The following is a 22280-nucleotide window of genomic DNA, read 5'->3' on the forward strand; positions in this document are numbered from 1 at the left end:
CAAACACCACAGATGAGTGTAAATGTACTTAGTGCCATAAGACTGCATTAGAAAAATTGACTGATTGGTTGATTGATTGATGAGTGCTGGGGATGGAACATGGCAACTCATGCAACTCAGGCACTTTCACCACTAAACACCGAACTTTACCCGGCTTGTAACATGGGCGTTTTTTTTTTCTTTTTAGAAAATATTTATTTTTTTATTTTCCCTTTTGTTGCCCTTGTTTTTTTTATTGTTGTTGTAGTTCTTATTGTTTTTATTAATGTTGTCATTGTTAGATAGGACAGAGAGAAATAGAGAGAGGAGGGGAAGACAGAGAGGGGAGGGAAAGAGAGACACCTGCAGACCTGCTTCACCACCTGTGAAGTGACTCCCCTGCAGGTGGGGAGCCGGGGGCTTGAACCGGGATCCTTACACCAGTCCTTGCACTTTGTGCCATGTGCGTGTAACCTGCTGCGCTACCGCCAGACTCCCTTTCTTTTCTTTTTTAATTGCTGTCAGGGTTACAGCTGGGGCTCAGTGCCTGCACTGAAGGAATTAGGGGGGAGGAGAAAGAGAGAGGCTCCAGGTGGTGGCACACCTAGTTAAGTGCACACATTACAGTGGGAAAGGACCCAGGTTCAAGCCCCTGGTCCCCACCTGCAGGGGGAAAGCTTCATGAGTGGTAAAGCAGAGCTGCAGGTATCTCTTCATCTCTTTCCCTTTTTCCGTCGCAATTTCTCTTTGTCTCTATCCAATAATAAATAAAGATAATTAAAAAATTAAAAGAGAGAGGGAGAGAAGCCTACAATATTGCTTCACCACTCTTGAAGGAAGCTTCCCCTTGCAGATGAGGACCATGGGCTAGAAATCAGATCCTTGCACATAGTAATCTATGAGATCAACAGGATGACCTACCACTCAGCCCAACTCAGGAAATTTTAAATGTCTAATTTTACCACGATTAAAACATATAATTGATACGTGCCTATAACTATTTCTTGTGTGGTGAAGCAGGGCTGCAGGTATTCTTATCTCTCTCCCTCTGTCTCCCTTTCCCCTCTCAATTTCTTTGTTTCTATCCAATAACAAATAAAGAAAAATATTTTTTTTTTAAAAAAAAAAAAAAAGCTCCCCTAACCTCTGCAGATGGGGACTGGGGGCTTGAACCCAGGTCCTTGGGCACTGTTAACAGGAGTGCTCTACTGGGTGCCCCACCATCTTACATCGTCTATAAATACGTCTACAGAAGCATTGTAAAGATAGTTGAGGTTCTGGCTTAAAGAGTTTTGGAATGCAGTTACAGGATGACTCTCAAAACAGCTGGCATAAGTCCGACTTGGAATCTTCAGGAAATATAAAGCCATCCCTCAATACCAGCCCCCTCCAACCGGCTTGCCCTCCAAAGGCCAGCAGGAAAGGAAACAGTCCTCCACACAGGGGCAGTGAAAGTACAAGAGTTCAGAAACTGGGGTTCCAGGCTGTGGCTGTGGACCTGCCTGAGCAAGTGGGCTTCCCTCAAACCTTCACCCCCCATCCTGTTTTGATCTTCCTTCATCAGCCCCCTCGCTGGGATCAAGAGAAGAGGCTTCACACCAGGAACAGGAAAGACCTTTGAATGAAAACAAATTCTTGGCTGCTCTGCTGTCAGGGTTACACCTCGAAATGTTTGTGAAGCTAGAGGAAGGGGCAGGGAGGGAGGATTTTCAACCAGAACCCCAGGCTTAAACCCACACTGTCTGGGCTCTGCTCTACAAAAGGCAACTGGAGTTGGAGTCTATCAGGCATGGACCCCAGTTCCAAAGAGTCTGGTTTAATTTAATTTCGCTCTTCCTCCCTTTCTTCCTACTGGAAGCTTGAACTTTAAATTCCTCATTTTAGCCTCTTTGAAAAGACCAACCCCAGGGCTTAATAAAATTCACATGAATCACAAGACAATTCCTGGAGGTGAAATCTCTCTGCCAGGAGGAAGGTAAAGGGACAGAAGGGAGTACTCAGTACTCAGCACCACTTCCCTACTGCCTTTTGCTCTGAGGCTTATCTTTGCTGCTCAAATGAAGTCCATGTTAGTAGCAGAAGCTTTTTACAGAAAAACAAGATTCACAGAGACTTGCTGACTTGTCCAAATGTCTTAACAGTCCCAATCTGGACTTGAACTCTATTCTGCATGCTATTTAAACTGAGGGGCTGGGTAGCAGCACAGCAGGTTAAGCACACATGGCGTGAAGTGCAAGGTCCAGCTCAAGGATCCCAGTTGTATTTTAATATACCATACTCTTGTTTTATTTTATTTTATTTTATTTTTAAATTGCCACTGGGCTATTGCTGGGGCTTAATTCCTGCACAACATATCCTCCAACACTCCCGGTGACCATCTCTCCTTTTTAAAATTTTTATTAGATAAGACAGAAATTGAGAGGGAAGAGGGAGAGAGAATGACATACACCAGTAGACCTGCTTCACTGCTCATGAAGCACCACCCCACCCCAACCCCCACACACAGATGGGAAGCAGGGGCTTGAACCCAGATCCTTGGACATGGTAAGGTGTGTGCTCAACCAGGTGAGCTACCACCCAGCTCCCAATAAGCCTTTTTCTTTATAGCTAGATATATTACAGCCACTGGACCTTAGTCTTTTCCTTATAACCCTGCCTCCCAGTCCAATACTAGTTTGTTGACACAAATTCATGGATAAGTTCCAGAGTCACTTTCTAACAACTTAAAAAGTGCCGTGGGGGCATGGGAGGTGGGGCAGTTGGTAAAGCCTTGGAGTCTCAAGTATGAGGTCCCAAGTTCAACTTCTGGCATCCTGAATACCAGAAAACGTGATGCTCTCTCTCTCTCCTAAATAAATATACAGAGGGGTCAGGCAGTGGTGAACCAAGTTGATCACACCTGTTGTAATACTATCCACCTGGGTTCAAGCTCTCAGTCCTGAACTTGGGGGGTGGGGGAGAGCTTCCCAAGTGGTAAAACAAGTACCGCAGGTGTTTCTTTTCTGGCCTCTCAATTTCTCTCTGTCCTACCAAATAGAGAATGAATATACATATAGTAAAACACTGAATTAAAAAAACAAAAACTGGGAAGATGGGTTCAGTAGTGGAGAGACTTAAGAGGCAAGAGGTCCTGAGTTTGGTCCCTGGTATTGAATGTGCTGCAGTGATGTTCTGTTTTTCTCTCTCTTTTAAGTAAATAAATGTTTTTAAATTAATTAAATAACTTTTTTCCTTTCTATTTTATTTCATAGGACAGAGAGACATTGAGTGGAGAGGGGGAAATAAAGAAGGACAGAGGGGGTGGGGGGGAGAGACCAGCATACCTCCTGCAGTCGGGGACCGGTATTTGAACCCGGGACCCTGCGCACTCGAATATGTGCACGTGACCAGGTAAGCCACCTCCTGGCCCTGTGGCTTGAACTATTACTCTGAAGGAATCAATCACCGTCTCTGATAGCACAGCCTCATCAAAAGCTGCTCACACTTGAACTAGAAACCGGTCTTCAAGCGAGAGAGGGAGTCATTTTTTAGAACACAGCGGCTGGCTGCTTAACCCTCCTTTCTCAAGGTCAACACAGACCTCTACATCAGCTGTGCAGTTCACTCTGGCTTGTGGTCAGAAAGCACCCCTCCCTGGTGCCCCACAAGCTGTCTGTCTGCCTCCCCTGCCCCCACCCTGAAGTCAGGAGTTTGTCCCTCCCTCTGTCTCTCTTTCCTTTAGAGGTTGGAGGTCATCTCTCTCTGCAGTCCTCAAAATGATCTCAGGTGTCTCTCTCTCTTTTTTTTTTTCTTCCTCTTTTGTCTCCCACCAGGATTATCGATGGGGTTCAGTGCCTGCACAACAAACTCACTGCTTCTGGAGTTACTGCTCCTTTTTGGTCTTTCTTTGATTTAGTAGGGAGGAGAGGAATTGAGAAGGGCAGAGGAGACAGACGACGGTGAGAAAAAGTAACACCTGCAGAGCTGTTTCACCACTTGGGAAGCTTTGCCTCTGCAGGTGGGGACAGGGGGCTTGAACCTGGATCCTTATGCAGGGTAACTTGTGGATTCTGCAGGGCCTCTTTCAGCTACCTTTCTTGGGTGACACAAAGCAGAGGGCATGAGTAGAGTTGGAAATAAGACATCCCCTAATCCTGTCCTGAATACAGTCTGGCAGAAAAGAGTCTGGGGAGGCATCAAGAGGTGTAGGTGTGTTTTCAAATTTTTTTTTCTTTTTTTTTATTCACTGCAAAGCGATCTCCACAACTATCAGGTCCCTGGCACCCACGTGTTAGTGGTGGGGAGAGAGGGGGGCTTTGAGAAAACCACAGCTCTGTGCCCAGTGAGCTCTGGGTCTGCAGTAGCAACAAGCTCAGATTTCTCACAGTACAGGGTGAGACTGGAGACCGGCTTGTGAGCGATCCCCTTGCCAGGGGGAGGAGCACCGTCAGGGTGGATGGTGGGTGGGGGTGGCAGGACAAAGGGGCCACAGGGACAGCAAGTCTCTTAAACCAGGGTGATGTCACAGGCAGAGAGGGTAACCAGCTGCTCCCCAAACCCTGGCTTTGACCTGACATCTATGTTTTAAGAAAGGGAAGATGAGCACAGGGGCAAAGAGGCAAGAATCCTAACAAATATAGGGCGTAAGACTTTATTTACTTATGTATTTATTGGGCACTAGGGTCATCTCTGGGGCTCTATACCTGTACCAGTCCCCTGCTCCTTGTGGACCCCCCACCCCATCCCCTTTCTTTTGATAAAGAAACAGGAAGGGTGTGTGTGTGTGTGTGTGTGTGTGTGTGTGTGTGTGTGTGTGTGTGTCGGGGGGAGAGGCAGGAGAGAATTAGCAATCATCTTCTCATAAATCTTCTAGAGCAGATGTTCCCATGTGCTGGGTGGGGGCTTGAACTCAGGTCCAAATCGATGGCACAATGTGTGCTCTACCCGCTGAGCCATCTGTCAGCTCCCTATTGTCGTATGCTTTACATTGGTTTGTTCTAGCCCTCCCCCGCCAAGAGAATTGGATCAGTTCAGTTAATTTCGCGGGCCTGCTTGGCCCCGCCCCAAGGAACCCCGAGAGAGGGTTCCTGAGTCTGAGGGTTCCTGAGTTCTTGAGTTCGAGAGTGCCAGAGTTTCAGAGGGTTCCCGAGTACGAGAGTTCCAGAGTTCCAGAGTTGGAGAGTTCCCGAGTTACAGAGTAAGAAAGAGTGCTTGCGCCGCCGCAAAGAGACAGCGGAGTTCTGTTTGGTGATTAGTTTGTCTTAGTTTATGAATCGTTGTTCCTGAATAAAGAAATACAGCTTCCCTGCCCAGCCGTTGTCTCCGCGTCTGTTACCCGCCGTGAAGCAAGCCAGCCCGGCAAAAGCCTTCCAAATTTTAACAACACCCTATTGAATTTTTAAATTATCGTTATTAATGTTTTAATTTTGCCACTAGGCTGATCCTGGGACTCAATGCCTGCACGATGAATCCACTGTTCCTGGTGGCCATTTTTCCTTTCCCCCCTTTTTATTATCTTTTTTTACCTTTAGTGAAAGAGATCTAGAAACAAAGAGAGAGAGAGAGAAAGAGAAACACCAGAGCACTGCTCAGCTCTGGCTTATTGTGATACTGGGAATTGAACCTGAGACCTCAGAGCATTAGGCATGAGAGTCTTTTGCAGAACCATTATGCTTTCTCCCCAGCCCTTCCCCTTTCCTTCCATTTTACTCGATAGGATAAGAGAGAAATTGAGAGGGGAGAGAAAAAGAGACACCTGCAGTCCTGTTTCACTGCTCTCTTAAGAAGTTTCCCCCCATAGGTGGGGAGTGGGGACTCAAACCTGGGACCCTGCACATGGTAAAGTGTGAGCTCAACCAGGAGCACCACTGGGGGACTCCACCCCCGCAGTAAACTTCTTACTGTACACACACTGCCACATATTGAACATGGCGCTTTCCTGTGCACTCTGCACACAGACTACCTTACTGGAACCAAGCAGATATTTCAAGAGCGTTATGGGCAGGGGGAGTTTATATATATATAAAAAAGAATTTTAGTAGTTAAGAAAAGGGTAGGGGGCCAGGTGGCAGCACGCCAGATTAAGTGCACATAGTGTGAAGTGCAAGGATTGGTGTAAGGATCCTGGTTTGAGTTCCCAGGTCACCATTTGCAGGGGGTTACTTCACAAGTGGTGAAGCAGGTCTACAGGTGTCTATCTTTCTCTCCCCCTCTCTGTCTTCCCTTTTCCCTCCCCTCTCAATTTCTCCCTGTCTTATCCAACAACAACAAAATGATGGGGGGGGGGGGAAGGCCTCAGGAGCAGTGGATTCGTAGTGTAGGCAGTGAATCACAGCAAGTGATAATACTGGAGGCAAAAAAGAAAAAAAAAAGAAAGAAAGAAAGAAGAGGGTTTACTTTAATGTCTGCAGCACCCTGGTCAGAATCAGAATCATTTTATGTGCTGGTCTCTTGGCCTGGGCTGGTGTTCTTGAAAACATTTGCCCTTTGGGAAACAGCTCATTAAAACACACACACACACACACACACACACACACACACACACACACACACACACACACACACACACACACACAAGGATTCTACCCAAAATGCACCTGTTGGGAAAAAAAAATTGGTAACATTTGGTGTTGGTGAGAAGTCGTAGTAATTGGAATGCACTATCTAGAAAAGTTCCACTCCTAAGTCTAGCCTGAAGGGAAACACCTGGCACTTGGAATGGGTTGGGTGTATTATACCAAAGCAAAGGGCTCTGGGAAAGCTGGAGGGGGCTTTCAGATAGATCCTGGTGCATGATGGTAGAGAGGAACCCAGCCAGGGGGGTGAGAGTGTTTGGCAGACACCTTTCACGGTGAAATGAGAAATTTTACACAGCTGTCCACAGCTGGACTTACTATAAACCATTAACCTCCCTAGCCCTGAGAAAAAAATAAATCAATTAAAAAAAAGTTAAAAAGGGAAAGATTATGTTGTTAAATGATTTACTGGATAATTAACTTCACTGGAGAACCCCATCACAGTACTTGAGGTACTCAGGCTCGAACTAGAAGTCCTGCTCTCTCCCAGCTGGGCTATTTTCCCTTGGGGGGGATGGGGTGGGGATCTGCCCTATGTAGTAACAGAAGAAAAGACAAACAGACAAGGAGAAAAGATATGAAGTGAATGCTCTTAAGGATGGGACTTCTGCATCCCTCTCCACATTCATGGACACGAAATACCTAATGTGAGGTGAATAGGGCATCAGGGTAGAGCCTCAGGAACAGGGTTAAATCCACCGGCCATTTGTCAACCAGGGGGCAGCCCTCAGCACACACACAATCGATTAGCTGGGGTCCTCACCTTGGACTTCTCAGGCCCCCAAACTGTGAGAAACTTCAATTCTGTTGTTAGATGCCACCCAGAGATGCCGTGATGTAAGAAGATGCCATGAGAGTAGCCAGGAAGGACAAGACTATGGATTCAGCAGTCATCCAGCAACAACCCCAAACTTGGCCTGAGAGGAGATCCCCCCAGATTCAAGTCCCCTGGGGGTGGCTGGGGACTGAGCGGCAGTTGGGGTGGAGAGCTCTCACGGACCGGGTACAAAAGAGCACGATGCAATTGTGAACTCTAGGGGTGGACTTGCAGGTCCAAGGTTCTAGGTTCAATCACGGGCACCACATATGGCAGAGCAGAGTGGAGTTTTTGGTGTCCTTCCTTCTCTCTCACAAAAATAAATGAAATGATGATAGAAATCAACTTTTTGTTATATGGATAATTAAGCCATGGAGCCGCCAGGAGATAGCTTACCTGCTAGGAGTTTTGTGCTTTGTGGGCTCTGAGGTGGAACACCCAGCAGAGCACACACATCCCCATGTGCAAAGATCCAAGTTTAAGCCTCTGGTTTCCACCTGCAGGGGGAAGTGCCTCTCTTTCTCTCTCCCTATCTCCCCCTTCTCTCTCAATTTCTATCTCTATTAAATTAAAAAAAAAAAAGTGTGTTCCCTACACTATGGGTGAGGTCCTATGTTGTGGCACAGCCTATGAATAGGACTTTGGGGCTTGATAAGCATAAGGCTGACCATGAGAACATAATTAGCATACAGGGGTGTCAGCGCACGCCAGGCAGAAGCTGCTGTGTTCCTGCACTGCGTTCTCCGGGCCCCTGCTTTCCTACATGCTCTCGGCCCGCCAAGGCCACCGCTCCTCCCGTGACTTGTACAAGTGAAGTTGAACTTTGGTAATTAACTTATCTCATGGGCCTGGCCTATCTATTCTTAACCCCACTAATTTTGCTCTTTTTGCCGTACCTAAAATGTACTGTTTCGTATTGCTGTCCCGCCATGTAATAATCCTTTTATTAATTTAAACCCACGTTGAGTTGCGCTCATGCAAAGTCCTTTAACTTTTTAATTACAACAGCCCTGGGTTCCAGCTCTGGCTCCATGAGCAACAAGTACTGCTCCGGGGAAGCTCCCTGGGTGGCAAAACAGTTCTGGGCATCCACCCCCCCCTTCCTTCTCTGTCTCTTTCTCTCCTCCTCAACAAAAAGAAAAAAAAAAAAAGGGGCCTGGGAAGCCGTTCAGTGGTATTATTCATGGACACCAAGTTCATTCTTTGGTGTGGCATTAAATAAACACAAACAAATACTCAAAATGAACCCCAAAGGGAAGGAGGTGTGGGTGTGATAAGCACACAGAAAATCTTTTAAAACTGTATACTGAGGAGATAGTATAATGGTTATGCAAAGAGCCTTCCATGCCTGAGGTCAAGCCCCAGCACCACCATAAGCCAGAGTGGAGCAGTGCCCTGATAATAAATAAATAGATAAATAAGTAAATAAATAAATACTGGATACCAATGTCAAGTCAGTGTGTGGGGGGAGAGTAATTTCAGCAGACCGCTGAGTGGGGGGGATGGAGGGAGAGAGATAGCAATGGACCAAAAAAACCACTCCTCATGGTTTCCTAGGCCTTATAAAAAAAGTGTTTCAACAACTGATCTAGAAAGTATTAATTCTTCAACTTTGTTCTCCAAAGCTCCCCCTCACTGAAGCTCTTTGGAAATTGAGAACAGCCTTTAAGAGCGAGCCCAAGCTGTGGGGTCTGCCTCCCTCACCTCTGTATCTGCAGGGAAACTGTGTGGATAGACCCAGGTAGCCCACACAGGGCTCCAGGGGAAGGTGTGAGAAAGAGGGATGAGGGCATGGTTGCAGCTGCCAGCTCTTACCTCCACATCATACAGGAACTGGAAGCGGCTTCTCTTATTGGCAGCTTCTCTCACGGCCCAGGCCAGGTCCACAGAGCCCTTGCCACCCATGGACCAGTGGTAGCAGGGCACAGCATCAAATGCGCCCGCACGCTTGGCCAGCTCACACACCAGGTCGATCTCGGCGCGGGTGTCCGTCCTGCAGAGGAAAAACTCTTGTGGTCGTGCATCTGTCTTCATTTAGCTCTCGTTTCTACAGAAACACAAACCCCTCACCCAGAACCCCGCTCCCCAAGGCTGCACACAGTCTTAGCATCAAAAGCGGTTACATGGTGTTTAAAGAAACCAGACATCCAGAAACGCATGGGGAGGAATCCTCGACCACACCACCCTGATGTGTCAGGTTGCTGAGGGTAATTTAATTGAGAATGTTCCATAGCATGTATCCCTTTGATTGGCCACTGTCTTTCAGACAGAAATGTTGGAGAAAACAAAATAAAACAAAACACCCCAACAAGTCAAAGAACTTGGTAACTCACGCTACAGATTACTTTTTCCTGCAAACATCTCAGATACTTTGGGTAAAATGTAACAGATCCAAACTGAACCAAACCCACAGAAAGAGCAGGGTATGTCTGTGTACTTTTAGATGAAACAGGGGGAGACCAAATATCCTGGAGACACAGCAGCGAGAGCTTCCAGGGTGGCCCAGTGATGGGAGAGGGCTGGACTTACTTGAAGACATTCAGGGCCACAACAACAGGAACTCCAAAAAGCTGGGCGATCTGAATCTGCTTCTGCAGGTTACAGCAGCCGTCTGCCACCAGCGGGATGTTCTGGAAGAAACCAGACGCTTGTAAGGGGCTTCCCACCAAACCTACCTCTGACAGGCCTGGCTGCCATCTTGGCTCACTAGTGTGCCCCAGAAGCTAAAGACGGAAGGCCTTAAAGCCTTAAGTCATGCTTTCTCCCCACAGGAAAGACAACCATTGAAGGAGGAGGCTCATTTCCACAACAGTTTCTATAATGATTCTGTGCCCCATGGCATCTGTGAGTCTGGAGCTATGCAGGCTGGTAGACAAGATGGTGCAAGGCCCCGAGAGGGCTAGGAGGGCTGGCAGTGCCTTCCTGGTCAGATCCCCTGGCGCCACCTGTAGGAGTTAAGAGGGACTGCTGCCAAAAAACAAAACAAAACAAAACAAAACAAAACAAAAGTCTCGTTCCAGAAGAGTCAAATTGAGATAATTCAAGTCATAGTGCCAATTGTATATTCCTTCCACCCCTAAGTCAGGGTTTTATTTGTTTCTCTCTGTATCAAATGAATCCATGGGCACGAGGTTCATATTTATTTCTGTGCCGGGTGCTGTCAGCTCCCACTTTCCTGGTTGCCTGTAATGGGGACTTAGAGCCCGATCTCTTTCAAGATCAAGGCCATGGCTAATGAAGTTTTGGAAGCTCTTAAACCTCACCTCTTCTGTATATTCTTTCTTCAGAGGAACGCCAGCAGTAACCTGGGATGAGACAAAAGAAGAAAGAGAAGGAGGGAGAAGAGGAGGAGGATCCGATTAGTACGTTTGCTTGTTCTAATGGATAAAAGATCCAGAAGGAAAACACATCACAGAGATGTTGGGGGCAGACACATGTGACAGCACAGCTTGTGCTTTTCAGCTAGCGACAGGCAGTCTGGCGACAGGTCGTGCGGGAAGTTCTAAACAGACAGTGATGCCTGGGCTCCACCCAGACTGGATAAAACAGGATTTCTGGGCCCGGGATTCAGCTTCAAGTCATAGCAACAAACTCCTCAGGCATTTCTGCTTTGAGTCAGCATGGAGAACTGTCATACTGTTGCCCATTATCCTAGCAAAACATAAACTGGCCAGAGGACTAATGCTTGATTTATCCAGAGGGCATCATCATTACTAAAGAGTCTCCACATCATTTCAAAATAACTGCAAACATAGCTGGTCCTTTTGTTGAAAATAATGGGGGTGGACAAACCCCAGATGACGATGACAACGGTGAGAGGAGAAGCTTCTATTATTATTCTATTTCACTTAAAGTCAGTCACCAAAAACCTAAAATGATGCTGAGTCAAGACTTGCTGGGGGGTTGTGCAGGGCCAGTGGCACAATGGATAACTCTGACTACAAATCAGGCTTTCCAGGGGGAGATAGCATAATGGTTATGCAAAGAGACTCTCATGCCTGAGGCTCCGAAGTCCCAGATTCAATCCCCTGCACCACCATAAGCCAGAGCTGAGCAGTGCTCTGGTAAAAAATTAATTAATTAAAATAAAAAATAAGACTTATTGTACTCTCTATCTTTCCCTATTCACCCTCCCCACAACAATCCCCCCCACCACCACTTTTTACCAGAGCATTGCTCAGTTCTGGCTTATGGTGGTGCTAGGAATTGAACCTGGGACCATGGATCCACAGACAAGATAATCGCTTTGCATGACCATTCCTCCACCTCCCAACCCTATGGCTTAGCTTCTGCGGGGTAGCTTGGTGGACAGAGTGCAGGAATTGCAAGGAAGATGTTCTGAGTTGGATGGCTGGCATTGAGTATGCCAGAATGGTGCTCCAGGCTGTATAAAATAAAATAAAATAAATCCCAAAGTGGAGCAAGCTGAAGTTCAGCGAAGGCAAGTACCTTGTGCCAGGTGACACAGCAAAGGAAAGGCAGAATGGGGCCTGGCACATAATAAGCCTTCAAGACAAGACCTCCCCCCACCCTCCACACACATTCTGTGCCTTCCCATAATCCCAGTACTTTTGCCTAGAGCCTGCCACTGGTTGTGCTGAAACACATCTGCTGAGAACATTTTGATTTACTTGAGGACACGGTGATTTTACTCCCTTGGTAGGGAAGAGACCTTGAGAGGATTAGAAATCTTTGCAATGTTACCTTTGTGATAGAATTGTTATTTGGAGTGTGTGGGAAAGATAGGAAACTCTTTTCAGATGAGTTTTTCCCAGCAGTGGCATCAATGAAAATACTGTGAACTTTTCAGCAGGAGTAACTGAAATAGCAGGTTAATCAAAGAACTGAAAGCATTGCTGATTTTACAAACACGAGAAATTCTGCAGGGTCTAAATTAGGCTCCTGTAGGAGAAATGGGTTCGAAGCAATTACCAGAAAGAGCAGAGAATCAACAAACCAAAATAAGCTCCATTAAAAGATCGACATAATTGACAACACCCTGGTAGGGTTAAAAGAAAGACAAGGAACGGGGGTCGGTCGGTAGCGCAGTGGGTTAAGTGCACGTGGCTCGAGGAGCAAACAAGCGAAGACTGGCTTAAGGATGCCTTTTTGAGCTGCTACTTGAACTCATGGTCCCTATGTGATGGGTCTCTGAGCACAAACAATCCACCTTGCCCGTAACTGCTACCTGGTTTTTCATTTAACCGTAACAGACACTGATGATGGACTTTTATGAGCACAATATGTAATCGGTTTTGACAATTTGCCAAATCCATCAAAAGCCCAAGTGACAAAGGGACAACTCCCAAGTCATTTTATTAACCAGGGCCAGGGAGATAGCACAGCAAGTAGGGCACCAGACTGAGGTCATAGGTTCAATCTCTGGTACCAGCAGAAGCCAGAACTGTGCAGTGTTATGTCATTTTTTCCCTAAATCAGCACGTACTATTTCTCTTTTGAAAATATCTAAAAGGTGAGAGGCCTCACCTGGATAATGAGCCCATTCTGTCATGCACACAAACCAGGTTCCAGTCTAGCCCTGGCTGCCCTGAATAAACTTCAGTGCTGTGGTGTCTCTCTTTGTCAGAATACTGCTCAGGTCTGGCTTATGGCGGAACTCGGGACTGAACCTAGGATATATGGACTTGGGCATGAAAATCTTGATAGAAACACTATGCTATTCCTCCAGATTTCTTCCTCTTTCTATTTGAAAACGTTAAGAAGGAGAAAAAAAAAAATCTAAAAAGGAAAAAAGGACCCTGGCTCCCTACCTGCAGGGGAGTCATTTCACAAGTGGTGAAACAGGGCTGCAGGTGTCTGTCTTTCTCTCCCCCCTCTGTCTTCCCCTCCTCTCTCCATTTCTCTCTGTCCTATCTAACAACAACGACATCAATAACAACAACTATAACTACAACAATAAGGCAACAAGGGCAACAAAAGGAAATAAATAAATATAAAAAAAAGAAAGAAAAAAAGGGGGGCAGGGGTAGACAGCATAATGGTTATGCAAAGACAATCTCATGCTTAAGGGTCCAAAGTCCCCGGTTCAATCCCCAGCACCGCCATAAGCCAGAACTGAGCAGGGATCTGTTTAAAAATAAACTAAAAAATAACATACACACAGAAACACACACTCTTTCTTATTTAAAATATATAAAATCTTAAAAAAAAAAACAACCAAACAACGATAAATAAACAAATAATCCTAAAGATAAAAAAAAAAATCTTTCAGCTATCTGTCAACTCTAAACATAAGACAGATTATCACTGAAAGTCTTTCAAAAGACTGTTGAAAGGCTGGGGGTTATGGATTGACCTGCCAATGTCCTCATCCAGTGGAGAAGCAATCACAGAAGCGGGAGAACTCCTACCTAAAGCATGCAGGTCCCGCCCTATGTCTGCTGAGGCCCCGACAGCCATGCTTTCTCAGGGAGGAAGAAGGGGACTTACGCTGGGGCCGCCTCCGTGCATCTTCAGCGCACGCACCGTGGCCACCAGCACCACGACGTTGGGCACCAAGCCGGAGGCTCTGCACTTGATATTGAAGAACTTCTCCATGCCGATGTCGGCGCCAAAGCCGGCTTCCGTGACTGCGGGAATCAAGGCAGAAACTCATGAGTAAGCTCTGCTAACAGCTGGTGACAGCAACCAGCACCGGTTCAAAGGCTGGTTTGGACCCCCACCACTCCCAGGCGATGGCACAGTGCTGCGTCTTGCTCCTACGCAGGCAGGAAACCAACTTTTCCCGCGGCCACAGGGGCTGACCCACTGCCTGACACAGCTCGGCTTCATGGCGCTGATCCTCAAGGATTCAGCTCTTTTCTTTCTTTTTAATTACTTTTTTTAAAAAAATATTTATTCATTTATTTATTATTGAATAGAGACAGCGAGAAATTCAGAGGGGAGGGGAAATAGAGAGGGGGAGAGACAGAGAGACTCCTGCAGCCCTGCTTCACCACTTGTGAAGCTTTTCCCTTGCAGGTGGGGACCAGGGACTAGAACCCCGGTCCCTGTGCGCTGTAATGTCTGTGCTCAACCAGGTGTGCCACCACCTGCTCCCCCGCCACCCCGTTACTGTTTTAAGGATGTGATTTCTAACATAAACATGGCTTTATGTTAGAAATGGCTTTCTAACATAACATGGCTTCATTGCTTATGAAGTTTCTCCCCCAAGGGTAGAGCTTTGGTGGTGGGTGTGATGTGGAAGTATACATTATATTCTTACAATCTTGTGACGTACTATTAATAACAAATTTAAAAAATTTAAAAAAAAAGAAGCTTCCCCCTCGCAGGTGGAAACTGGGACTTGAACCCGAGTCCTCGTGCATTGTAAATATAAGTGCTCAACCGGCCCCCTTTTTATTCACTATTGTCTAAAGATTTATTAGCATGAGCGAGAACGAGAAAGAACAGAGAAAGACAGAACCAGAGCGTCACTCAGGTAATGTGAAGCCAGGGACTGAACTTACAGTTCCTCATACTTTTTATGTCTGGTGCTCTAGTCACTTTGTCACTTCGTGGGCTGTAGATTGATTGCTTAACATGGGGGTACGGTGGGGAGGAGAGAGAGAGAGAAGCAAAGCATCACTCTGGCCTATGTGATACCAGAGACTGAACGTGGGACCTCATGTCTTTAGGTCCAACATTCTACCCACTGTTGGATAGGATAGAGAGAAATGGAGAGAGGAGGGGAAGACAGAGAGGGGGAGAGAAAGACAGACACCTGCAGACCTGCTTCACCGCTTGTAAAGCGAGTCGTCCCCTGCAGGCGAGGAGCCGGGGACTCAAACCAGGATCCTTAACACCGGTCCTTGAATTTTGCGCCACGTGCGCTTAACCCACTGCACTACCGCCCGACTCCCTATCAGAACAATATTTTTAATATATCTATGTAGAGAGAGAGAGACAGAGAGAGAGCTGCAGCAACTGTTTCACTGCTTGTGAAGCTTCCCTCCTACAGATAGGGATCAGGGGCTTGAACTTGGGTGCCTATGCACGGTGACAGCATGGTTCTTGAAAGGAATAGCACTGAAGTAAGAGAAACTAAATACTGTGGCCCGGGAGGTTGTACAGTGGATAAAGCGTTGGACTCTCAATCGTGAGTAATGCTCTCTCTCCTCTCATAAGTATTAAAAACAAAAACAAAAAAAAGCACCACCACAAACCAGAGATGAGCAGTGCTCTAATAAAAACAAATCCAAGGGAGTCGGGCTGTAGCGCAGTGGGTTAAGCGCAGGTGGTGCAAAGCACAAAGACCGGCATAAGGATCCCGGTTCGAACCCCGGCTCCCCACTTGCAGGGGAGTCGCTTCACAGGCGGTGAAGCAGGTCTGCAGGTGTCTGTCTTTCTCTCCTCCTCTCTGTCTTCCCCTCCTCTCTCCATTTCTCTCTGTCCTATCCAACAATGACAACAACAATAATAACTACAACAATAAAACAACAAGGGCAACAAAAGGGAATAAATAAGTAAAATAAATATTTAAATAAATAAATAAATAAAACTTAAAAAAAAAAATCCAAACAAACAAAATCCAGAAGGTGAGCAGTGGGCTGGGGAGACACTTCTGACATTCCTGGAGGCTCCAGGTTTGAGCCCCACCACTGCCATGTGCCAGAGCTAGTCTCTGCCTATCTGTCACATACAAAAGGAAATTAATGAAAGGTAAATAGTTATGGAGCTGAGGAGACCGTCCAGTGGTTCTACAAAAGGCTTTCATGCCTGAAGCTCTGAGGTCTCAGGTTCAATCCCTAACCTCACCATAACTCAGAGCAGAATCATGTTCTGGTATTTTTCTCTTGTTAAAAAAAAAAAAATGAAATGACAACAACAAAAATGTACACACTAATACTGATTGTGCAACCAGGCCATAATTTACAGAAGATATAGAAAGTTGTAGTGAAAAAAAATTTTTTAAAAAAACCACCAATATAAAATATTTTATAAAAACCACCAATATAAAATGCAAAACATTTAAAATGGAGATGAAGACATTTGTCCTCAAATTTCACTGAATACATATATTTTAATAAGAACTAAGAAAATGTCACACATAATTCCAAACTCTAAATATGTCACCAGTTGTTTTGATTTCTTTAGTTGCCTTTTAGTATTTTATTGACAATCAGAACTTTTATAGAGTTGGTAGAATTTTGCAGTCTATTCCTTTATTTTAAAACACTTAAACGATTATCAGGGTTTTTTTTTTTTGTATTTCAAAATTCATAATCATATGCAGCAGTGTAAAACCCTGTTAATGTACCAAGATTTGCAAATTTGTTTCCCTGCCTTATTAGACATTTGGCCTGTTTCCAATTTAAATAAAACTGCAAATATCTGTACATGTGAGCTTTGACCTCTCTCAAATTATATTCTTGTGGAAAAAAGTTCCCTAGGGCGAAAGCACGGAGCCAGAGAATATAAAACATGCTTTATGACTGTGGATATGCTTTGGACACACTATAATATATGCTTTATAAAAGTATTCAATTTGAAAAGAGCTATAACTCAACTTATCATTTACTGCAGTTTGAAACAAGCGACGCAGCAGAACCACAGGAGCACCCAGTGGCCATTCCTTCTCATGCAGTTCTGGGGGGGAACTTGAGAGATTTTAGCAGTAGTGATCAGAACCAGGGAAGGTTTTGACAGAAAGAATCCTGATTTGGGGGGTGGGGGGGATTGTTTCAATAATGGTTATGTAAACAGACGCATGCCTGAGGCTCCAAAGACCCAGGTTCAATCCCCATAGCACCATAAACCAGAGCTGCTCTGATAGAAAAAAGGGGGGACAGGCGGGGGGGGGGGAAGGGGCGCTAGTGGCGAATATGGTTAAGCGTGTATATTACAGCGCACAAGGACCTTGAGCCCGGACAGCTCAATTGGTAAAGCTTCAGTGCACAAGGACCCAGGTTCAAGCCCTTGGTCCCCACCTGCAGGGGAGAAGCTTCATGAGCAAAGCTGCAGATGTTTCTCTGTCTCTCCCTCTCTCTCCCCTTCTCCTCTTAATTTGTCTTTATTCAATAATAATAAATAAAATTTTTTAAATAAATAAACACAATCCCGATCTCACAGTTGGAGAAATAGCTGTAATAGTCGTGCACTGACTTTCATGCCTGAGGCTCCAGGTTTGATCCCTAGAACCGAATTGATCAGGATGGTGCTTTGGCTTGTCTTTCTGTTTCCTTCACTCTGAGTCATGTGAAACACACACTCTTTCATATGTAATAAATCACATGAACCTTAAAAAAAAGAGAGAGAGAGAGAGAAGAAAAGAATCCTAATCTCAGAGGCACCTACTGGACCTTGAAAGAAGTCTGTTCAATCGACTTTGCCAAAGGCCTCATACAACGAGCTTCCAGGAGGGGAAGAAATGGAAGACAACACCCCTGAGGCCAATCGCGGCTCCTATGTGTCAGTATCCCAGATGGGCAGATAGAAGGTTGGATACAGTGGTCCAGGAGGTGGTGCAGTGGATAATGCATTTGGACTCTCAAGCACGAGGTCCCCAGTTCAGTTCCTGGCAGCACATATAACAGGGTGATGTCTGGTTCTTTTTCTCTCCTTCTATCTTTCTCATTAATAAATAAATAAATGAATTCTTTAAAAAAAAAAAAAAAGACAAACAAAGGTTGGACCCACACTCCCTCCCAGCTGTGCAAGCCTGGCCCATTCCCTAACCTATGCGAGCTTCTATGTCCTTGCCTTACAGGCAGGGGGATTAAGTGGGACGACACCTGGAAACTCTGGCACTGAGTCACTCTTTTTTTTTTTGCGGGGGGGGCTGCACCCTGAAAGTCCACAGAAATAGTCAACATCAAAAGAGTCATTCTCCACTGGTTCGGGCAGTGGTGCGGGGACTGAAGCGCTGGACTCTCAAGACTGGAGTCGCAAGTTGGATCCCTAGCATTGCATATGCCGGTGGTGCGATAGTTCTCTCTCATTAGATCTTATAACAAACAAAAACTGGTAGTGGGAATTGTACCCCTCTTATCTCACAATCTTGTCGTGAGTATTAAATCACTAATAATAAGAAGCAAAAGAAAATACAAAGCAGAACTTGGACTGAGTTTGGTCTGAGGTGGGAGGAGGGTTCAGGTCCAGGAACATGATGGCAGAGGAGGACCTAGAAAGGGTTGAACTGTTATGTGAGAAACAACTGAGAAATATTACACATGTACAAACTCCTGTATTTTATTGTTGACTGTAAACTATTAATCCCCCCAGTAAAGAAAAAAATTAAAAAAACAGAAGAAAAAACAATTTTCTACATGCTAGAAACCATCCCCTAAATTCTCTTAAGTCTGCCTACATGCAAGAAAGCTGCCACTGATCACTACATGATGTTCCTGGGGTGGCCTTCGAGAGCAACCCGCCATTTTGTTTGGACTCTGTAAAAAACATGTGTGTCGGTGTGTGTGTGTGTGTGTGTGTGTGTGTGTGTGCGCGCGCGCACAAACGCAAGAGGGAGACCTGCCCTATTGCTTCTTTCTGACCCAACAGTCCTGACTAGTGGCAGTGCTGTGTGTGATAGCCCCTTAAAGGCTGAACTACTCACAGCCCTCTGGGAAGTGAACCTGGGAACTTACTGCCCTCCTGGTCTCTCTGGAGAAGGAGTATAATCCCGAGTAAGCCATGTCTGGGAAACAACTGGCCTCATGTTGATTTCTAGGACATGAGAGCCTGACCTGAGGACACAAGTCGATACCACTCCCCAGGTATGTGTTTTGTCATATTTTATTTTTGGAAAAGCACAGGAGAAAGGGAGGAGGGGAGAGAGGACAGCACAGGACCACCCCACCAGCTACTGAATTCCTCAGGTGCTGTCCGCCACAGTGCGCAGATGTGGTGGGGGCGCTAGACTTTAAACTTGGCAAGGTATCGACTCTACCAGGGGAGCTGTCTCCTTGCACTTCAAATGCTCTCGGGTTCCTTAACATTGTTCTTCTCCTTCCTTTTTTTTTAAAAACAAAATATTTGGGAGTCGGGCTGTAGCGCAGCGGGTTAAGCGCAGGTGGCGCAAAGCACAAGGACCGGCATAAGGATCCCGGTTCGAACCCCGGCTCCCCACCTGCAGGGGAGTCGCTTCACAGGCGGTGAAGCAGGTCTGCAGGTGTCTATCTTTCTCTCCCCCTCTCTGTCTTCCCTCCTCTCTCCATTTCTCTCTGTCCTATCCAACAATGACAACAACAATAATAATAACTACAACAATAAAACAACAAGGGCAACAAAAGGGAATAAATAAATAAAATAAATATAAAAAAAGAAAAAAAACCAAAATATTTGTCTTAATGTGATACAGAGAGGTACAGAGAAAGACACACACACACACAGATGACAGAACACTGCTTAGCTCTAGCATACGGTGGTACTGAGAGTGAATCTGGGACCTCCGGAGCCTCAAGCATGAAAGCCTTTTGCAGAACCATTATGGTGTAACTCAGTGCCTTCCTCTCTCTCTCTCTCTCTTTCTTTCTTTCTTCCTCCCTTCCTTTCTTCCGATCTTCTTATAGTAACAAAAGATTTAGTAAAAAGTAATAGCTGGTGGTCCAGGAGGTGGAGCAGTGGATAAAGCACTGGGTTCTCAAGCATGAGGTCCAAAGTTCAATCCCTGGCAGCACATGTACCAGAGTGATGGCTGGTTCTTTCTCTTCTCTTATCTTTCTCATTAATAAATAAATAAAATCTTAAAAAGAAAAAGTAATAGCTGATAAGATATGACCACTTCAAGTGTTCTTGTAGGGAAACTGAGCTAAATTTCACATTTCAAGAGGCTATTGTGGGGGTAGAAGGGGGGAGTAAAGAAAGAATTCAGTTGGGGAAGACAACAGGATGCAGGGATGAAGGCAGCAGGACACCGTGGCTTCCAAAGGCAAGGGAAACACAGAGGCAAATAACATGTCACCAACACAGCTGCTTGCCAAAGCCTCACACCTGGAAACTGCTGGACTACTGCACGTAAACACTCTTACTTTATGTTTTCCAACACAAGGCCACTAGGGAGAAAAGACCATGGAAAAGGTATGCTGACGTGTGATCAGAAATGACAACGGTTAGGCCACATACTTAGCACAATGTCATCAATAAGCAAGAACTTGGAAATGGAAAAGGCAGAGGGCTCAGGGCTGGGTGGTGACACACCTGGTTGAGCACACAGATTACAGTGCACAAGGACCCACGTTCAAGCCTCCCAGTTCTCACCTGCAGGGGGAAAGCTTAGCGAGTGGTGAAGCAGGGCTGCAGGTATCTGTCTTTCTCCCTCTCTGTCACCCTCTTCCCTCGGGGTTTCTGGCTGTACCTATCCAAGAAATAAATATAGTACAAAAAAAGTAAAAATAAATAAAGAAGAAGAGGAGGAGGAGGCAGCAGAGGGCTCTGTTTCTGTGGCATCACTCCATAGATGCCCCAAATAGGCCCGTTTCTAAGGATTCCTGTGTTTACACTTTTACTGTTATCAGTCAGCAGCTCTTGTTTTCATTCAAAATTAAGTTGCAAGAGAAGAACAAGAGGAGACTGCCAGGATAAACAGTCGGTGTGATATGTTCGAACTTTTTTTTTTCCTTGCAAGCCTTTCTATGTCTGTAGCTTTCAGAAGCCTGTTTGGCTTTTCAGGAAAACTCATTCTTAACTAGGCATGCTTGCTTCATGACTCAAGAAATATCTAGGGACCTGGGAGGTGGCTTAACATGTAAAATGCAGGCCTAGCAGTTGTGAGCTCCTGAGTTCAATCCCCAGAACCACATTTAAATTAAAAAAAAAAAAAAAAAAACTATATTGCAGGGGCCAGGTGGTAACGCACCGGGTTAAGCGCACATAGTGTGAATTGCAAGGACCCATGCAAGGATCCGGGTTTGAGCCCCTGGCTCCCTACCTGTGGGGGTGGGGGGGGGTAGGGGGACGGGGAAGAGTCACTTCACAAGCTGTGGAGCAGGTCTGCAGGTGTCTCTCCAGTTCTCTCCCTCTCATCTCCCCCTCAACATCTCTGTCCTATCCAACAATAACAGCAGCCACAATGACAATGGAAAAGAAAGATGGCTTCCAGGAGCAGTGAGTTTGTAGTGTAGGCACCGAGCCCAGACATAACCCTGGAGGCAAAAAAATTTTTTAAAAATCTATATTCCGTTTGGCTTTATATGTTAACTCTTCTCAGCCACCAGGTTCCAGATGTTACCATGATGCCAACCAGACTTCCCTGGACAGACAACCCCACCAATGTGTCCTGGAGTTCCCCAGAACCCCACCCCACTAGGGAAAGAGAGAGACAGGCTGGGAGTATGGATCAGCCTGTCAATGCCCATGTTCAGTGGGGAAGCAATTACAGAAGCCAGACCTTCCACCTTCTGCATCCCACAATGACCTTGGGTCTGTACTCCCAGAGGGTTAAAGGAAAGCCGTCAAGGGAGGAGATGGGCTACTGGTGACGGGAATTGTGTGGAGTTGTACCCCTCTTACCCTATGGTTTTGTCAGTGTTTCCTTTTTATAAATAATAATAATTTTTAAAAAAACGGGCCAGGTGGTGGCACACCTGGTTGAGTGCACACACTACAGTACACAAGGACCTGTGTTCAAGCCCCTGGTCCCCACCTGCAGGGAGAAAGCTTCACAAGTGGTGGGCAAGGTTGCAGGTGTCTCTCTGTCTCTCTCCATCTCTATCTCCCCTTCCCCTCAATTTCTCTCTGTCTCTATCCAATAATAAACAAATAAAGTTAAAAAAAACAGGCAAATATATATATATATATATAAAGACAGACAGTTACAGAAATAATAGTCAATCCTTATCTGTGATCTTGGAAACTCTAATGCAGTTTCCAATGGAGGGAATGCAGACACAAAACTGTGGGAAAGGTGTGGGATTATATATACCCCTGTTATCTTATAATTTTGTAAATCAAGATTAAATCACGAATAAAAACATTTTTAAAGATCTATATTC

The 22280-nt window shown here is 45.6% G+C and overlaps 1 protein-coding gene across 2 annotated transcripts in view; it reads right to left on the reverse strand.

Annotated features, from left to right (window-relative positions):
* Positions 1–22280, reverse strand: part of MTHFD1L (methylenetetrahydrofolate dehydrogenase (NADP+ dependent) 1 like) — a 196838-nt gene that overhangs the window by 59627 nt on the left and 114931 nt on the right. For both annotated transcript variants that reach the window (XM_060205329.1, XM_016185142.2), the window contains exons 21-24: positions 13801–13940; positions 10614–10655; positions 9880–9980; positions 9166–9343 (exon numbers count right to left, since the gene is read on the reverse strand). In XM_060205329.1, the coding sequence (XP_060061312.1) occupies positions 9166–9343; positions 9880–9980; positions 10614–10655; positions 13801–13940 (461 nt within the window). The remainder of the gene's footprint in view (positions 1–9165; positions 9344–9879; positions 9981–10613; positions 10656–13800; positions 13941–22280) is intronic.

This window comes from Erinaceus europaeus, chromosome 13 (assembly GCF_950295315.1).
Source record: "Erinaceus europaeus chromosome 13, mEriEur2.1, whole genome shotgun sequence".
Lineage (NCBI taxonomy): Eukaryota > Metazoa > Chordata > Mammalia > Eulipotyphla > Erinaceidae > Erinaceus > Erinaceus europaeus.